The 18306-nt window shown below is 40.2% G+C and overlaps 1 protein-coding gene across 3 annotated transcripts in view; it reads left to right on the forward strand.

The window, feature by feature from the left end:
- rsrc1 (arginine/serine-rich coiled-coil 1) overlaps positions 1 to 18306 on the forward strand; it is a 385706-nt gene that overhangs the window by 362073 nt on the left and 5327 nt on the right. For all 3 annotated transcript variants that reach the window (XM_078209009.1, XM_078209010.1, XM_078209011.1), the window contains exons 9-10: positions 8692 to 8795; positions 13263 to 13406. In XM_078209009.1, coding sequence (XP_078065135.1) covers positions 8692 to 8795; positions 13263 to 13406 — 248 coding nt within the window. The remainder of the gene's footprint in view (positions 1 to 8691; positions 8796 to 13262; positions 13407 to 18306) is intronic.

Consider the following 18306-nt stretch of genomic DNA (forward strand, 5'->3'; position numbering starts at 1 on the left):
TTTGAAACTGTTCGATCCTTGTTCTCATTGTTTTCTGAAACTCATGTTTTCTTTACAAGCTGGCAGTGCAAGAATTAATTATTATTAGGCAGCTGCAGTTCCAGGACAGCGAATGGATTGTTGTGAAGTGGTTTAGAGGTATGTTGACAAATGTTCACAGTCTGACCCCAAAGTCAGTCTGATGATCTGACTCCGGGGTGGTACCAATAAACCGAGACCACACCACGGTTAGGTAGATGCTCACTCTCTGCTTGCATTTTTTTTTATTGGGAATAGTTTTGCACTGGGCAGCAGTCGTACTTAGATTTAAGTGCCCAATCATTCAACTGGATTTCCTGGGAATCTCTTAACGTTACTTTTTGACTTTCTTCAATGTTATAAAGAAGTGCACCTCTTGTAAGATTAAAATTAACTGCCCAAGGAATGAAGCTCTGTGCGGAGGTTCATGGTTTTTGAATTAGTGCTTGAGTGCAGCCAGCAACGTAACTGGGGTCTGCCAGCTGAACCAATTATCTATAATACAACTGCAGCATTATAATATCTTATACAACAGCTTTAGTTAGTATTTTACTGCTGGCTAAGATAGGACACATTGCGGTACATGTGTAACCCATATGCTTTAAATAATCACTATTAGTTCAGAATTAATGACTATTCTGTTACATTTAAAAAGGGTAGAAAAAGTGGCAGTAGGCTGGTGATATATTTCAGAAGTAAGAACATAAATTTCTTTTGCTAACATCCTTGAATAGTCTTAGGGATGGATGTCCATGGTAACAACGTTGGTGTAAGTGACCCCAATTCACATACATAACAATAAAGAGCATTTGAGCTAGGGGCATGAGACACAATAATGTAACTCTAGCTTCATTTGCATGTCTCCATCATTCTAGTGTTCAAAACCAATCGGAAGTGGCAACAATTCAGCTAGCAGGAGCGAAATGTTGCAAACAAAAGGGGTTTCTGGATGACTCCATGATGAGCAGTGGTATCAGGCCCCACAAGGACTAGCTTCTTGGTCTTTTGGCTAAGATCAAGCACCACATCAAGCCCAAGATGGGATGCAATGCCTTATCTTGTCAGCTTGGATTTTGTCCATCTCTTTTGTGGGAGCCTTAAATTGGATTCAATTGGATCTTGAATTTGGTTTTTGGAGCAAGCAAGGAATAGATTTGGGTTTGCCTCTGAGCATTAGCTTTGTAACGTTAAGAATGGGATAATTTTTTTAAAAACTTGGCCTTTTGGCTAAAATCAAGCATCAGATCAAGCCCAAGTTCAGGTACAATGCCTTTTCTTGTCAGCTTAGATCTTATATGTCTCGCTTGTGGGGACCATGAATTAGGTTCAATTTGAATTGTTTTTTGCAGCAAGGAGGTGGATTAAGGGTTTGCCCGGTCCACTCTGCGCATTGGTTTTATAACTTTAAGAAAGGAACTTTTAAAAATTTAAAAATTGGCTATTTGAGCTCCTTCTGGGCCAGATTCTTCCCACTAAATTCATTTGTCAGGAAACCACAAATCCCCCCCTCTTGACTTAAACAGCCGTAATCCTGGATCAACGCTCACTGGTTTCCATTGGGCATCTTTCCTAACTGCTGAGAAGCACCTGTCTGCCCAATTTCTGCTGGATGCGAAGGTTTAAAATTACTCCTAATGTGTGATATTCCAGCAGTTAACTCAACACCCATTGTAAGCATGAATTTATCTCAGATAAATTTCACAAAGTTCAATGCTTTGTGTTCACTAGAAATGCACATGTGCAAATAAAGAGGAAAATAATGAACACAAAATGACAGTGGTGTTTTTAATGTGTAAAAAAAGGGACCAAAATATCAGTTAATGCGTGGGCAATGCAGATGTGCCCAATAGCACTGCAAAAGTTTTGTCCTGCATTTTTAATTCATGGGGTCATTTTAATCATGGTTTGTCACAAGATAGTGTTTAAAGCTGACTTTGTTCAGCATGTATTATCGAACTAGATTACAGCTTATTATCTACTGACATCTGCTGGTTTTAGTTGCAAATGACCTTTGTCGGATGCAGTTAATCTCTTGCTTTATGGGCCATCTAGTGGTAATTTCAGGAAGTACAATCTATCCAAAAATATGCAATCAAAATATTAGTGAGTCTTCCTGGTCAGAGAATATGGTCACTCTTATACTTGTTTTGCTGCCTTTCTGTTTATATTTCTTTCTCTGTCACCTTTTCTACTCCTGTCTCTCTCATTCTCTTCTCTTGTTACTCTCTCCCTGTATCCTTTTGCTCTCTTATCTTCCCCCTTACCCATACCCCACTCCCCCACATATGATTGTCTGTACTTATGTATTTCCTTTTCACGTAACGTTGTCAGGTGAAGTTGGAGGGTGAGGTCAGGGTGTGGTGAGGGGGTGGGGGCTGAGTGGGTGGGTGATGAAAAATACAAATGGCTGCAGGTCACATTTGGGTCAAAGGTTGCTGAGAAAATGAGTGATGTTCAGCAGCACTCCCCATTACTCATTCTTAGAGCTTCACTTGCTCACTATCCCCTCTCTTCCTGGCCTTATCATTATTTCCACATCTTTTCCCTTCAACTGCTTATTCCTCCTCTTCCTCTGCTCTTTTGTCACTTGTGTCTACCCTTAACACTCTGTGCATTCCACCAAAGAAAGGTGCAGAGATTCCAGAGGGCACTTACCTACAGTTCTTGCCTCCAATACTCCCAGGTCTTCAAACTGTTCTGTAATTACAGCAATTACGAGAAGATCAGATGTCTACATTACAGTTCATACTGATCTGCTTAAATATAAAAGCCATTTTAAAGATGTTCTCATTTTTATTAATTCACTGCATTGGTCCTGCTAAGTTCTCACTCAGCATACCCGAACAGGCACTAGAGTGTGGCAACTAGGGGATTTTAAAGTTTATTTATTAGTCACAAGTAGGCTTGCATTCACACATTCAATGAAGTTACTGTGAAAATCCCCGGTGCCTGTTCAGGTATACTGAGGTCGAATGTAGCATGGCCAATTCATCTAAACTGCACATCTTTGGACTGTGGGAGGAAACCGGAGCACCCGGAGGAAACATACACAGTCACAGGGAGAATGTGCAAACTCCACACAGATAGTGACCCAAGCCGGGAATTGAACCCAGGTCCCTGGCGCTGTGAGGCAGCAGTGCTAACCACTGTGCCACCGTGTTGCCCATAGGATCCTTCACAGTAACGTCATTGCAGTGTTAATGTAATATAAATAAAATAAAAATGCCTCGCACTAAGAAATAGCATCTGCAGACGATTCCTCAAAGATCTGACTAGGCAACACATTTGTAATGCAATACTTCCAGACTCCAATTCAGAAGCACTAAATTTTCTTGTTGTTTGACACCACTAGAGTGTTTTGTTACACCAACAAACAGGAATGAACAGATTTCCCTGGACTCTGCCTTTTGCAGAAAATGCAAACTTACATGGAAGGGATAACACCTGGCAAGCATGGCTGACTTAATTTCAGAACTTAACAGTAAGTGGGTTCCCTCAGAAGCAACTGATTTACACGTTTTTAAGACAAATTAATTCCTGTTTCGGAGAAGGGCCTATAGTTGGAAGGGCAATCTCTATTTTAGGAAAAGCTCCAGTATCCTTTTCCAATGGTTTACCCTGATTTCTTAGCGAAAGCCATGAGGGGAAATAAAACTGCTCATACCTTATTGTAAATGTTTTGCAAAGTAACCTGATCCTCCTGCAGACTATTGCTCTCAAAACAGGAAAGTTCTGACTAGCAGCGGGCTGTTCAGTACAAGATTAAACTTTCAGGGATCATCCCTAAGATTTATTGAGACCATTATGAGCAGTTTGTCATTTTCAATCTCACCCTTACCATGTGATTTGATTTGATTTATTATTGTTGCATGTATTAGTATACAGTGAAAAGTATTGTTTCTTGCGCGCTCTGCAGACAAGGCATGCTGTTCATAAAGGAGGAAAGAAGAGAGTGCGGAATGTAGTGTTACAGTCATAGCTGGAGTGTAGAGAAAGATCAACTTAGTGCGAGGTAGGTCCATTCAAAAGTCTGATGGCAGCAGGGAAGAAGCTGTTCTTGAGTCGGTTGGTACGTGACTGCAGACTTTTGTATCTTTTCCCTAACGGAAGAAGTTGGAAGAGAGTTTGTCTGGAGTGCATGGGGACCTTGATTATGCTTTTCCGAGGCAGTGGGAATGTAGACAGCGTCAATGGGTGGGAGGCTGGTTTGCGTAATGGACTGGGCTTCATTCACGACCCTTCATAGTTTCTTGTGGCCTTGGGCAGAGCAGGAGCCGTACCAAGCTGTGATACAACCAGACAAAATGCTTTCTATAGCGCATCTGTAGAAGTTGGTGAGAGTCATAGCGGACATGTCAAATTTCCTCAGTCTTCTGAGAAAGTAGGGGCGTTGAGGGCTTTCTTAACTATAGTGTTGGCATGAGGAGACCAGGACAGGTTGTTGGTGATCTGGACATGTAAAAACCTCAAGTTTTCGACCATTTCTACTTCGTCCCCATTGATGTAGACAGGGGCAAATTCTCCACTACGCTTCCTGAGGTTGATGACAATCTCCTTCGTTTTGTTGACATTATGGGAGAGATTATTGTGGTTGCACCAGTTCACCAGATTCTCTATCTCCGTTCTCCGTCTCGTCATTGTTTGAGATCCAACCCACTATGGTGGTGTTATCAGCAAACTTGAAAATTGAGTTGGAGGGGAATTTGGCCACACAATCTTAGGTGTATAAAGAGTAAAGTAGGGGGCTGAGAACACAGCCATGTGGGGCACCGGTGTTGAGGATGATCATGGAGGGGGTGTTGTTGCCTATCCTTACTGATTGTGGTCTGTGAATTAGGAAGTTTAAGATCTCGTCACAGAGGGAGGAGCCGAATCCCAGGCCAGAGTTTTGGAGATGCGTTTTATAGGAATAATGATGTAGGCTGAGCTATTGTCAATAAATAGGAGTTTGACATAGGTGTCTTTGCTATATAGATGTTCCAGGGTTGAGTGCAGGACCAGGGAGATGGCATCTGCTGTGGACCTGTTGCGACAGTAGGCAAACTGTAGTGGATCCAGGCAATCCGGGAGGCTGGAATTGATTTGTGCCATGACTAACCTTTTGAAGCACTTCATAATGATGGATGTCAGAGCCACCATACAATATCATTAGGGCACGCTGCTTGCCTTTTCTTTGGTACCGGGATGATGGTCATCTTTAAGTAGATAGGGACCTCAAATTGTTGTAAAGAGTTGTTAAGTCATATGCTGCTTTGAGAAACAGATTTCATGTCCAGTGTCACAAGTGCGTTACCTGCATAGACTCTTTGGTGGAGAGAAACTAAAATGTCTCAAAAGATTTCAAGGGACAATCCCTACTAAGTTATTTTACTTTCACATTGGTGAGGCTGCATATTGTCTTGTACACCACGTAATTTACTTAATTTGGTTATGAGTTTAAATGCAGGAACATTTAATCCAGTCACTCAAAACTTAAATATCAGTACAGTTTACTATGAACTTCAATAAACAATGACAGAATATCGGGCTGATTATTACGGGGGCATGGATGGCTCATCCCCTTCCGCCACCCCCATGAAGTAAAGTTGGCATGTAGCCGACCTGTTTCACACCAGTCCACCCCGCAGCCGTAATGCTCCAATAGTGGGCTAAACAAGGGCTGAGTGGGACTTTGGCCCCTAACTGAGGAGGAGGTTCTGTCCTCGGGAGCCATTAACCAATCTTGAGTGTCCGGCAGCTCCATCAGTCCTGGCAGTGCCAAGAGCACATTAGTGGGCATTACTGGAACTGCACAAAGAGGGGGAAGAAGACACATGGAACCCCGGGTCTGATGGGAGGAAAGTTCTTCCTTGGAGTCTAATGACGTGTGTGATCAATAGAAAACTGGCTTTGATGTTGATCTTCAAGTTTAATGGTCAAGAAAAATTAGTAATGTTGATTGAAGAGTGAAAGCTACCTGAATTTTTCATGTAAAAAATCCATTCGCCTAAAGAAAAATCACCTGAAGGAATGTGTGAATTTCAATAGTTTATTAAACTTCCTTTGGTAACATTAGACTACAACATGGTGTGAAATTATAGCCTTCGACCGGTAATTTTCTTTTCCTATTGTTCTACAAACCAAACTGAAAACAGGAATTGGACCTCAAGTATTGAAAAAGACATAGAGTTTTTCAGTGCTTTTTGAAACAATTGAGACACTACTGTGTAGCAAGTTTGGGTGACTATCTGTGTGGAGTTTGCTTGTTCTCCCCGTGTCTGTGTGGGTTTTCTCCACATGCTCTGGTTTCCTCCCACAGTCCAAAGATGTGCAGGTTAGATGGATTGACTATGCTAAATTATCCTTTAGTGTCCAAAGATGTAGATTAGCCATGGTAAGTGTTCAGGGTTGCGGGGATAGGGTGGGGGCAGGGCCTCACTTTCGGAGAGTCAGTGCAGACTTGATGGGCCAAAAGGCCTCCTTCTGCACTGTAGGAATTCAATGGATTCTATGGATTTAATTAGTTTTCCACTCTTGAAACAAACCGCAAAATGTATGACAGCTCCACTGTAATTCTCAGTCAATTCACCAGAGGCCATTGGAAATGATGCCATCCCACAAGTAGCTCCAGATACCTGCAGTACCCAGGTGGAAGGCAAAGAACAAAATGCTTGTTCTTTCATTATAAATGTACCTGTTTCTACAACAAAATAACAAATATTTTAAGTTTGCCTTTCAAGTCATGTTTATTTAATAGATAAAGTATATAGTATAAAAATAAAAATTAAGTTGCTAAATTATTAGGTAGAGACCTGCGTTGCCAAAGATAAATTTCATTAGACATGTTATTCATGTGATTAAATTCGACTGCTGAAATGACACAAGAAATTCTAAATACCTAAGGAGAAATCTGTTAATTCTTTATAAGCGCACAATCAAAATTTAAAATTGAACGTCAATTAATGGTAAAAATCAAGAATGATCTTTCACCCCAGACCAGGATTTTACTGAATGTGGGAATATTGATCCGAGACATATGAGGCTTTTTGGGGATTTCAAAATCCATTACATTTGATTTTTCTATCAAATAGATTGTCTTCTGATATCTGACCAACAATATCAAGGAAGGGATTTTATCGACCATAATGTAATTGCCAAATAAAACCATACTGATGAATATGAATGTCATGCTTATTTTCCATATTGTTCAATCTGTGATGACTAGATGGTAAATGTTTTTAAAAAGTGAATTAGGAGTTTTCAGTTGTAAGCTTTACTTATTACATTCCATTGCTGTTCAGCTTAAAAAATGAAAATAGATTTACAGCAAGATATTTTATAATTAATTCTTTCGAAATCTTTCCATTTTCGACAGACTGATTATGCTTTTACTAGGTTGATAAACTCATATGCAATGGCATAATAGTGATGAAATTAGATTGCCATTTGTGTCTTATTTTAAAGAAAAAATCAAAAAATCATGTCGCGAAAGAATAATGTCGGAATGATTAACATGCAATTTGAACCTGAGCCCCCCAGGCATAAGACTGGAAATTCAAACCAGACACAAGTGGCAGCACGGTGGCACAGTGGTTAGCACTGCTACCTCACAGCGCCAGGGACCCAGGTTCGATTCCCGGCTTGGGTGACTATCTGTGTGGAGTTTGCTCATTCTCCCCGTGTCTACGTGGTTTCCTCCGGGTGCTCTGGTTTACTTCCACAGTCCAAAAATATGCGGGTTAGGATGATTGGCCATGCTAAATTGCACCTTAGTGTCAGGGGGATTAGTAGGGCAAATGTGTGAGGTTACAGGATAGATCCTGGGTGGAATTGTTGTTGATGCAGGCTCGATGGGCCGAATGCCTTCTTCTGCACCGCAGGTATTCTATGATTCTATGACAAGTGTTAATTGTATTATCAAGGTTAAGGTTACACAGGTGAAGGGCATTCATTGATTAACTACCTTGAGCACATAGTTAATATATTTATGTGATTATTGTGACATTGACAGCATTATGTTACTTTGTGAAGATTTGTGATGCACAGAACATGGCTATGGTACAACCACAACACTAAGTGTTTCTTTTTCGTCTTTAATCGGCCCACCATTTCTTTGACTACCATAACTCGTTATATTATTTTTAAAAACAAGTTAGTGTTCCCATTTGTTACCCACTAATCTTTTGTCATGCATTCTCCTTGTCCCTCTTATTTATGTTTTCAGTCCTCCTCTGTACTTTTTTGCATTCCACTTTATTTATTCAAAGCACCATTCTCTGTTTGACTTTAGTCTTGATTACTTTAGCTATCCAGGGAACTCCCACTTTAAATGCCCTTCCTTTCATCAGAAGAACATGCCTAATTTGTACCTGTACTATCTCCTCTTGGAAGGCTTCCCAAGCCTCACTTACCATTTTACCTGCCAATCATTTGAGTCCAGATCCCTTTACAACTCCATGAAATTAACCCCCTTGATTATCTTTACCATTGATTGTTCTTCGTTCCTTCCTGGAACTACACTAAACTGTCTAATATTGTCAACCTAAATTCACAACACAATACCATTCAGTCACAGCAGCCAATGTGATGACTTTATAAAACAGTTTGGAATTGAATGGCCTTGGATCATGTCTGCAAATTGCATTAATATTCCTTTAAATGAAAAATAGTAAAACTTGCACTTTTTTCCCCCAGAGTATACCATTGAAGAACAAGTGAAGCGAGTAAAAAGTATTGAAGCCATTGAAAGTGATTTCTTCGTCCAACAAACTTTCAGATCAGGTCGAGATGTAAAAAAGGCAGGTATTATCTTCTATGTTTGTAAGTTCTTCCTAAGTATTTGGATCAAACATTTGAAAGCTGTGTTTGCAGTTGGAGTCCCTGTTTTTTTAAAATCTGTTGCTGAAGTACAGTTGCAAAATGGGTAATGAAAAATTAAAAAATCATAATGTGGTGACAAACCAATCAGATAGAGAAAATCAGGAGAAAAATATTCTTATTTTTATTTTTAGTTTAACATCACTGACTTTGCTGAGTGTTATAGAATGGGACACTTTCCATTTGAGACACCTAGTGGCCAGCATCGAGCATGCTTAGGTCAGCTACAATACAGCCAGATAAGGAGCTAAGAAATAGGAGCAGGAGTCGGCCATATGGCCTCTTGACCTTGCTCCTCCATTTAATAAGATTATGGCTGATTCTGAACCTCAACTTGCTTCGCCTTTATCCACAATTCCCTTTATTCCCTTCAAGTCGAAAAACAAATTGATCATAACCTTGAACATACACAGGGTGGGATTTTATGGCCTCGCTCGAGCAAGACTGGTAATTCCCACCCGAGGTCAACGGACATTTCTGTTGTCCACCCCTTGCCGGTTCCGATTCCGTGATGTGCGAGGCGGTAGAATTCCGGCGACAATGACTGAGCATCCATTGCCCTCTGAGAGCTTCACGTTTTTAGGTGTCCAGATCACTAACAATCTGTCCTAGTCCCCCCATGCCGACACTATAGTTAAGAAAGCTCACCAACGCCTCTACTTTCTCAGAAGACTAAGGAAATTTGGCATGTCAGCTACGACTCTCACCAACGTTTACAGATGCACCATAGAAAGCATTCTTTCTGGTTGTATCACAGCTTGGCATGACTCCTGCTCTGCCCAAGACCGCAAGGAACTACAAAAAGTTGTGAATGTAGCCGCAAACCAGCTTCCCATCCATTGACTCTGTCTACACTTCCCGCTGCCTTGGGAAAGCAGCCAGCATAATTAAGGAACCCACGCACCCCGGTCATTTTCTCTTCCACTTTCTTCCGTCGGGAAAAAGATACAAAAGTCTGAGATCACGTACCAACCGACTCAAGAACAGCTTCTTCCTTGCTGCTCTCAGACTTTTGAATGGACTTGCCTTGCATTAAGTTGATCTTTCTCTACACCCTAGCTATGACTGTAACACTACATTCTGCACTCTCTTGTTTCCTTCTCAATGAACGGTATGTTTTGTCTGTATAGCGCGCAAGAAACAATACTTTTCACTGTATGTTAATACATGTGACAATAAATCAAATCAAATTGTAGAAATTTCTTCTCTTGCAGTGCAAAATGACTAACCTCTTATCCTGAGACGATGCCCCCTAGTTCGAGATGCTCTATCCAGTGAAATAGCTTCTCAGCATCTAACCATGCTATCTCAGAACCTTCTATGTTTCAAGAAGATCACCTCTCATTCTTATAAAGTCCATACAGTATGGGTTCATTATACTTAGTCTCTCCTTCTGGGACAATCCTCTCATCCCAAGAATTAATCTAGTGAATGTTATTTGACCCCCCTAAGGCAAGTATGTTCGTTCTTGGATACAGAAACCAAAACTGTGCACAATACTCTTGGTGTAGTTTCTGTGAAGCCATGTTCAATTGCAATAAGACTTATTTACTCTTGTACTCAAATGCCTTTGCAATAAAGCCAGCATACCGTTTGCCTTTCATTTGTTTGCTGTACCCACACATTAACTTTCTGTGATTCCTGTACAAGGGGACTCGGTGACAACATTCAATACTTTCTCATCATTTTTAACATCAGCTTTTCTGATCTTCCCTCTAATGTGAAGAATATCACATTTTCCCACATTATACTTCATCTACTACTTTATTTTCCATTCACTGAACTTATCTATATCCCTTTGTAGCCTCTTTGTATCCTCTTTAAAATTTACTTTCCTACCTGACTTTTGTATCGTGAGCAATCTTAGCTACAATATTCTCTGACCCTTCATTTAAATCATTAACATGGAATGTAAATGGCTGTGGCCTCACCTCTAGTTACAACTTGCCAATCTGAAAATGACCCATCCTATTCACTGTTTTCTGTCTTTTAAGAGTCATGTATCCATGCTAACATATTACCCAAATCCCATGAACCTAATCTTGTGTATAAACCTTTCATGTGGCATTTTATCAAATACCTTTTGAAAATTCAACGATACTATTGCCACTGGTTCTCCTTTATCTACCCTGCTGGTAAAGATAAGATTGTTAAGTTGCAGATAGCCATGTAGGAAATGGTGTGGTGACCTATATTAGAGACCTCGATTAAATTTGGGTACTAAATGTTTAGGAATGACATGGAAGAAAATTAAGGAGATTGGATATCAATATTGATTAAACAGAAGATAACAATGCTGCAGAGAGCGAGCATCCTTAGAAACAAGGGCAGAATCTATTTGAAAGTACCTAAGAAACAATTGTGATACCATATCACTACTGGGTGTATTTTATGGCCTCCAAGTAGTGGGAAGGATATATATGAACAAATTTGCAAGGAAATTACGGAGAGTTGCAATAACTGTGGATAAGTTCTAATGGGGAACTTTGAGATAGAAATGGCATGAAGAACAGAGAGGGAAGTGTTTCTGATGTGTGTCCAAGAGAATTTTCTGCATCAGTATGTTTCAGTCCAACAAGGGAGGAAGCATGTTTGGATCTGGTTTTGGAGAATGTGGTGTGACAAGTGGATCAAGTGTCAGTATGGGAACACTTAAAGAAAAAATGATTGTGGTATCATAAAATTTAGGTTAGATGTGGAAATAGGACAAGGAGCAGCAATCCATAATAAAATTAATACCTTTGGGAGGATCAATTTCTATGGGATGTGAACAGATCTATTCCAGATAAAGATTTGCAGGCAAAACTGTAGCAGAATAATGGTCTCTCTTTAAAGAACATATAGTTTGAGTATAGTTGAGGTACATTTACAGAAGGGGAAAAGGTAGGACAAAGAAAACCAGAGATCTCCAGATATGAAAGAGGTAAAGAGTAAGATGAGGATGGTAAAGGGTTGATAACATAAGTCAAAGCCAGGCTGAATATTGAAAGTTCAGAGGGAAGGTGGATAAAAGAAAGAGAAGCAAAGAGTGTGTGAGATAGCAGATGGGAAGCTAACTTGAAAGGGAATCCAAAAGTCTTCTGTAAGTATATAAGTAGCATAAAAGGAATAAAAGGAGTAGGGCCAATTTGGGACCTTAAAGGGAATTTATGCTTGAAGGAAAGGGACTTGGCTGAGGTATTAAATAAGTACTTTGCAGCTGGCTTTACCAAGGAAGAAGATGCTGCCAAATTCATAGTGACAAAGGCGGTAGTTAAGATACTGGATGGGCTAAAGCTTGATGAAGAGGAAATATTGGGGTTAATTGTACTTAAGCCACCAGAATGGATCAAATGCATCTCAGGACACTGAGCATGAAAATGGAAGAGACAGGCAGCAAAACTAACAAAACAGATAGTTAAGGTATAGTTGACGTACATACAGAAGAGGAGAAAGGTAGGACAAAGTCAGAGCTCCCTGGATGACAAAAGAGCCATTATCATCATATAGTCCTTGGATATAGTGACGGTGGCTGAGGACTGTGAACATTAAAGAACAAAGAACAATATAGCACAGGAACAGGCCCTTCGGCCCTCCAAGCCCGCGCCGCTCCCCAGTCCAGGATTGAATCCTGAATCCAGGATCCCCGCCCAATTTTCCAGCCTATCTATATCCTAATATCCTATCCACCGAGCTGTCCCTCACAGCTACGATGCTATTTTCTCACCCCCACCCCCCCATTCCAGACCATGTGATCTCCAGGGAGAGGCGAAAACCCAGAGTGAAAACCCCAGGGCCAATATGGGGAAAAAAAATCTGGGAAATTCCTCTCCGACCCCCTGTGGCAATCGAAACGAGTCCAGGAGATCACACTGGCCCTGATCAGAAAATGCTTCCCAACCCTATTCATTTCCACTTCTGCTTTACGAACACCTTTACAATAGTTCTATGATTTGAAAGAGGACAGCAGTTCTGGGAAATTTTAGATTTAGACTTTTGGGATGCAGGATTGTAAGATGTTTGTCAAAATGGGCTCATTCTTATTATAAAGTGCAATTAAAATATACTAACTCAGATAATTATTAATGCTATATTTTTTCTGCATAATTTGGAATATTTTACTTTTTGCTGATGATTCTTTTAAAATCTACTGCTTGTATCCTATTAAGTACAATGCTTCCAATGTCTAGCAAAGGTAAATTGGTATGCTAGAATTTAATTTGTCACATTCATTTCCTGAATGTTCTGGCAAAATGATAAACTACACAAATTATGGGGTATTATGTGACAAAAGATTACATATTTTAATACGCTATGCAGAAACAGCCTTTCCACACCAAAAGTGATTGGTATTTTTGAATGGATGGGAACTGATTCAAAATGTTTAATCTGATTTTTCTATTGCTTAGGCACAAGAACCTACTGAAACCAAGTCTGAATCCACTGTGCTGAGCAACAGAACAACTGATTTGAACATTGAAATCAAACAAGAAATTGATTATGTCCCTTGTGCTATTAAATATCAAGATGATGACTCATTGGCTCACCCGAGTGTAAGTATTTTGTGTTGAAAATACAAATTTGTGTTTGCCACTTAATTTTATGATTTGGTAATTACAGACAACAAAATACAACCACAATGAACCGAAGCAAACTAAGTATTCATAGCTACCTGATGTGTGCATTTTCTTTAGCTGCAGTGAATTATCAGCTGCCAGTTGTTACGATCCCTATAGAGACCAATAACAAAAAAAGGGATGAATTTCTCAGTGGCCACTGGAAAGAATGTGGTATAAGATTTCACATTTTAAGACTTTTCCTCTAACAAACAAACTGGATCAACATAGGCTAAACATTACTTAATGAGCAACTAATACACCAAACTAATGAAAAAGTTCTTCCCCATTAAACTAACACAACCAAAATCCATTTTTGCTTTATGACACACTCCCAGTAGGTATGTCGCCTTGACCAAAAGAGTTACAAACACGTCCCAGTTTTTCAGCAGATTCTCTCTCGCTGCTACGCCAGGGCAAATCTTCCAGTATTCTTTGAAAATCATTCCACTCAGTTTTTTAAGTGTCCCTGAACCAATTTGTGACAAAAACACCCACTTTAGTGACTCCACACTCCTTAAATCTCCATAAGTCCTGTCTCTTCAAGCAGGTGTCCAGGTTATTTTAAATCTTTCAAAGGATATGGGCAATCAGTGATAATTTCATGGTCACCATTCCTAAGACTAGCTTTCAATTCCAGATTTTATTCATTGAATTTAAATTTGACCAGCAATTCTGGTGGAATTTTACTGCATGTCCCAAAGTATTTTCCTGGGCCTATGGATGACTAGTCTAGTGATATTATCATGATGCCACTGTCTTCCCCCTGTACTTACCAATATCCTTCTTGGTGGCTAACACAAAAAACAGTCTTTATCTTTGCTTTTCATAGCTTATAACAGTGATTCCTTTGAGTGTGTCACTGTGTCTAGAAAACAAGCTGCCCCTCTTCCATGTCAAAGTGTGAAACCTGTCATTTGATTTTCTATCGGGTTCAGTTATGGATCACATAGACCTATCTCTGGGCAGCGTTTAGCATGATCACCATCCCCTCTTCAGGACATCCTATTTTGCCTCAAATTAAGAGAGAAATTTTAAAACATAACCATCTTGTAAAGCCTTGCATTTGTAAAGCAGTCATTTGGGGTGTGGAATTTCACTGCGCACCAATTTCTAATGCACAGATTACAATGTTCATGGGAAATTCTAATGTACAGTATCACAAAATCATAACTAAGTTGTTGACAAATTATTTAACTAAAATAAGCAGTTGATGTTGTCTACATGGACTTTAGCAAGGCCTTTGACAAGGTACCGCATGGTAGGTTGTTGCATAAGATTAAATCTCACGGGATCGAGGGTGAAATAGCTAAATGGGTACAAAATTGGCTTGATGACAGAAGCCAGGCGGTGGTTGTAGAGGATTGTTTTTCAAACTGGAGACCGGTGACCAGCGGTGTGCCTCAGGGATTGGTGCTGGCTCCACTGTTATTTGTCATTTATATTAATGATTTGGATGAGAATATAGGAGGCATGGTTAGTAAGTTTGCAGATGACACAATGATTGGTGGCATAGTGGACAGTGAAGAAGGTTATCTTGGATTGCAATGGGATGTTGATCAATTGGGCCAGTGGGCTGACGAATGGCAAATGGAATTTAATTTAGATAAATGCGAGGTGATGCATTTTGATAGATTGAACCAGGGCAGAACTTACTCAGTTAATGGTAGGGCATTGGGGAGAGTTACAGAACAAAGAGATCTAGGGGTACAGGTTCATAGCTCCTTGAAAGTGGAGTCACAGCTGGATAGAGTGGTGAAGAAGGCATGCAGCATGCTTGGTTTCATTGGTCAGAACATTGAACACAGTGAGAGTTTTAACAACACCAGGTTAAAGTCCAACAGGTTTATTTGGTAGCAAATGCCACTAGCTTTCGGAGCGCTGCTCCTTCGTCAGCTGGAGTGGATATCTGTTCACAAATAAGGCACACAGAGACACAAACTCAAGTTACAGAATACTGATTAGAATGCGAATCTTTACAGCTAATCAAGTCTTAACGATACAGACAATGTGAGTGGAGAGAGCATTAGGCACAGGTTAAAGAAATGTGTATTGTCTCCAGACAGGACAGCCAGTGAGATTCTGCAAGTCCAGACAAGCTGTGGGGGTTACTGATAGTGTGACATGAACCCAAGATCCCGGTTTAGGCCGTCCTCATGTGTGCGGAACTGATAGCCAAGTTCCGCACACATGAGGACAGCCTAAACCGGGATCTTGGGTTCATGTCACACTATCGGCAACCCCCACAGCTTTTCTAAACTTGCAGAATCTCACTGGCTGTCCTGTCTGGAGACAATACACATTTCTTTAACCTGTGCCTAATGCTCTCTCCACTCACATTGTCTGTATCTTTAAGACTTGATTAGCTGTAAAGATTCGCATTCTAATCAGTATTCTGTAACTTGAGTTTGTGTCTCTGTTTGCCTTGTTTGTGAGCAGGTATCCACTCCATCTGACGAAGGAGCAGTGCTCCGAAAGCTAATGGCATTTGCTACCAAATAAACCTGTTGGACTTTAACCTGGTGTTGTTAAAACTCTTACTGTGTTTACCCCAGTCCAACGCCGGCATCTCCACATCAGAACATTGAATACAGGAGTTGGGACATCTTGTTGAAATTGTACAAGACATTGGTAAGGCCACACTTGGAATACTGTATACAGTTCTGGTCAACCTATTATAGAAAGGATATTATTACACTAGAAAGAGTGCAGAAGAGATTTACTAGGATGCCACCAGGACTTGATGGTTTGAGTTATAAGGAGAGGCTGGAGAGTCTGGGATTTTTTTTCTCTGGAGCGTAGGAGGCTGAGGGGTGATCTTATAGAGGTTATAAAATAATGAGGGGCATAGATCAGCTGGTCAATATCTTTTCCCAAAGGTAGGGGAGTCTAAAACGAGAGGGCATAGGTTTAAGGTGAGAGGGGAGAGATACAAAAGTGTCCAGAGGGGCAATATTTTCACACAGAGGGTGGTGAATGTCTGGAACAAGCTGCCAGAGGTGGTTAGTAGAGGCAGATACAATTTTGTCTTTTAAAAAGCATTTAGACAGTTACATGGCTACGATGGGTTTAGAGGGATATGGGCCAAATGCGGGCAATTGGGACTAGCTTGGGGGTTTAAAAAAAAAGGGCGGCATGGACAAGTTGGGCCGAGGGGCCTGTTTCCATGCTGTAAACCTCTATGACTCTATGATTGTGCACTATAACCACTCAGTCAAATCTCAGTTCCTTGAATACATCTTCAGTTTTTATTTGGTTAAATATACCTGGCTGATTTGGCTTGTATTTTGTGATTATCAGATCATATATTAGCTAATAGCTTTAGTTGAGGACAATTCAGCCTTTTTAATTGATAAAATTTAAACTCAAAATTCACCTATGCCTTTTAAGCTACTCTTTTAACATGTGTTAAGGCCCATGACAGAAACTGCAAGGTGTTTTGTGAAGTTAGCCTAGACCCTAAGTTTTACATTTGATTTTGGCATTGGTATTTCACTCCAGGTATGATTCAAGTAACCCACCAGCAAGCTTCTATCAAACAAAGTTTATTTAAGTTAGAATATAACAAAAAGAATTAGCATAACTTTTACCAATTACAATACTTAAACACGACACGGTATAGTTCTTAACAGCTAGTTATCTCCCTTGTTCCAATTTTAAAGCTATACCCCATAGACATACATCCTTCTTCAGAATTAGTTAGCACTAAAACAAATATGCTCACATGATACTAATTTCCAGCTTTTAACACCTATGGACAGAAATCCAAACAGCCGTTTTCAGAGAATAATATATCCTTAAGGCAGCAAAGCACAGAAATAACGCAAGACTCTAGCAGCTTCCAGTCTTCAGACTTCAGAGACAGAAAGGGATATTTCCTTCTCTGTAGCTTACAAAACAGCTACACTGGGACAGCAGAATCTCCAACTCGAGAGGGGAAAGCAGACGCTGCTCAGTCTCTCAACTCCAAACCGCATCTGAAAACAGCAACTAAGCTAGAATTCTCCGTGAAAGTCTAGCTGTCTCCAGTCATGTGACTTGATCTGTCAACCTCCCAATCAAGCTCTACTCTGCAATCCCAGTGGAACACTAAAACAACAGAACACTGCATTAGTTCAGATTAAAACAAACATGGTATCAATTATACTACTTCAGTAACATTAGAGGATACTGGTTCCAGACAAAAATGGCTCCGATAAAATGCCAGGGACTGCTCAAAACATCCTGCAAAGAAACATGATTAAAACACATTTCTTAAAGGGGCAGTATTGTCATACATATTTTTAAAAATAAGACAGATATGACAAATAGAAATGATGGACAATAAAACTGAGTTGTGACGCTTTGTGGGAAGGCATTGGGGGTAATTTTTGACTTCGGTAAGGCAGAAATTCAGAGTAACAGATTGACCACTAGTTGCACATCCCATCCAAATTTCTTTTCTCCATCGTGGATTTATTGTCTCTGCTAAAATTCCAAATTGCCTCCACAGCTTTCATTCTTGTTTGGCAAATAGCTGCTTTTTGTTCTGTATGCTGGTGCCTGCATGAACTTCAGATTCAAGTTTTATATTGGGATGAACAATTAATAGTTTACTCAAAAGTCTGAGAGTAAAGTGCAATGAAACATCATATTACAAATAAGGCATGAATTAGAAATGATCAAAAACCAAAGGGGTAGTTGGCTTGCTGGCTAAGAGTGTAGTGTAGAATAAAGCCAACAGTACAGGTTCAATCACTGTGCTGGATGAGGTAGTTCTTTTGGCCCACCTCCTTGCCTTGTCCCATAGTGATATTGTGGTATAAGCCATGATGAGCAAACCTGGGTGGACTGCAGC

Source organism: Mustelus asterias, chromosome 3 (genome assembly GCF_964213995.1).
Source record: "Mustelus asterias chromosome 3, sMusAst1.hap1.1, whole genome shotgun sequence".
In the NCBI taxonomy this organism is placed as follows: domain Eukaryota; kingdom Metazoa; phylum Chordata; class Chondrichthyes; order Carcharhiniformes; family Triakidae; genus Mustelus; species Mustelus asterias.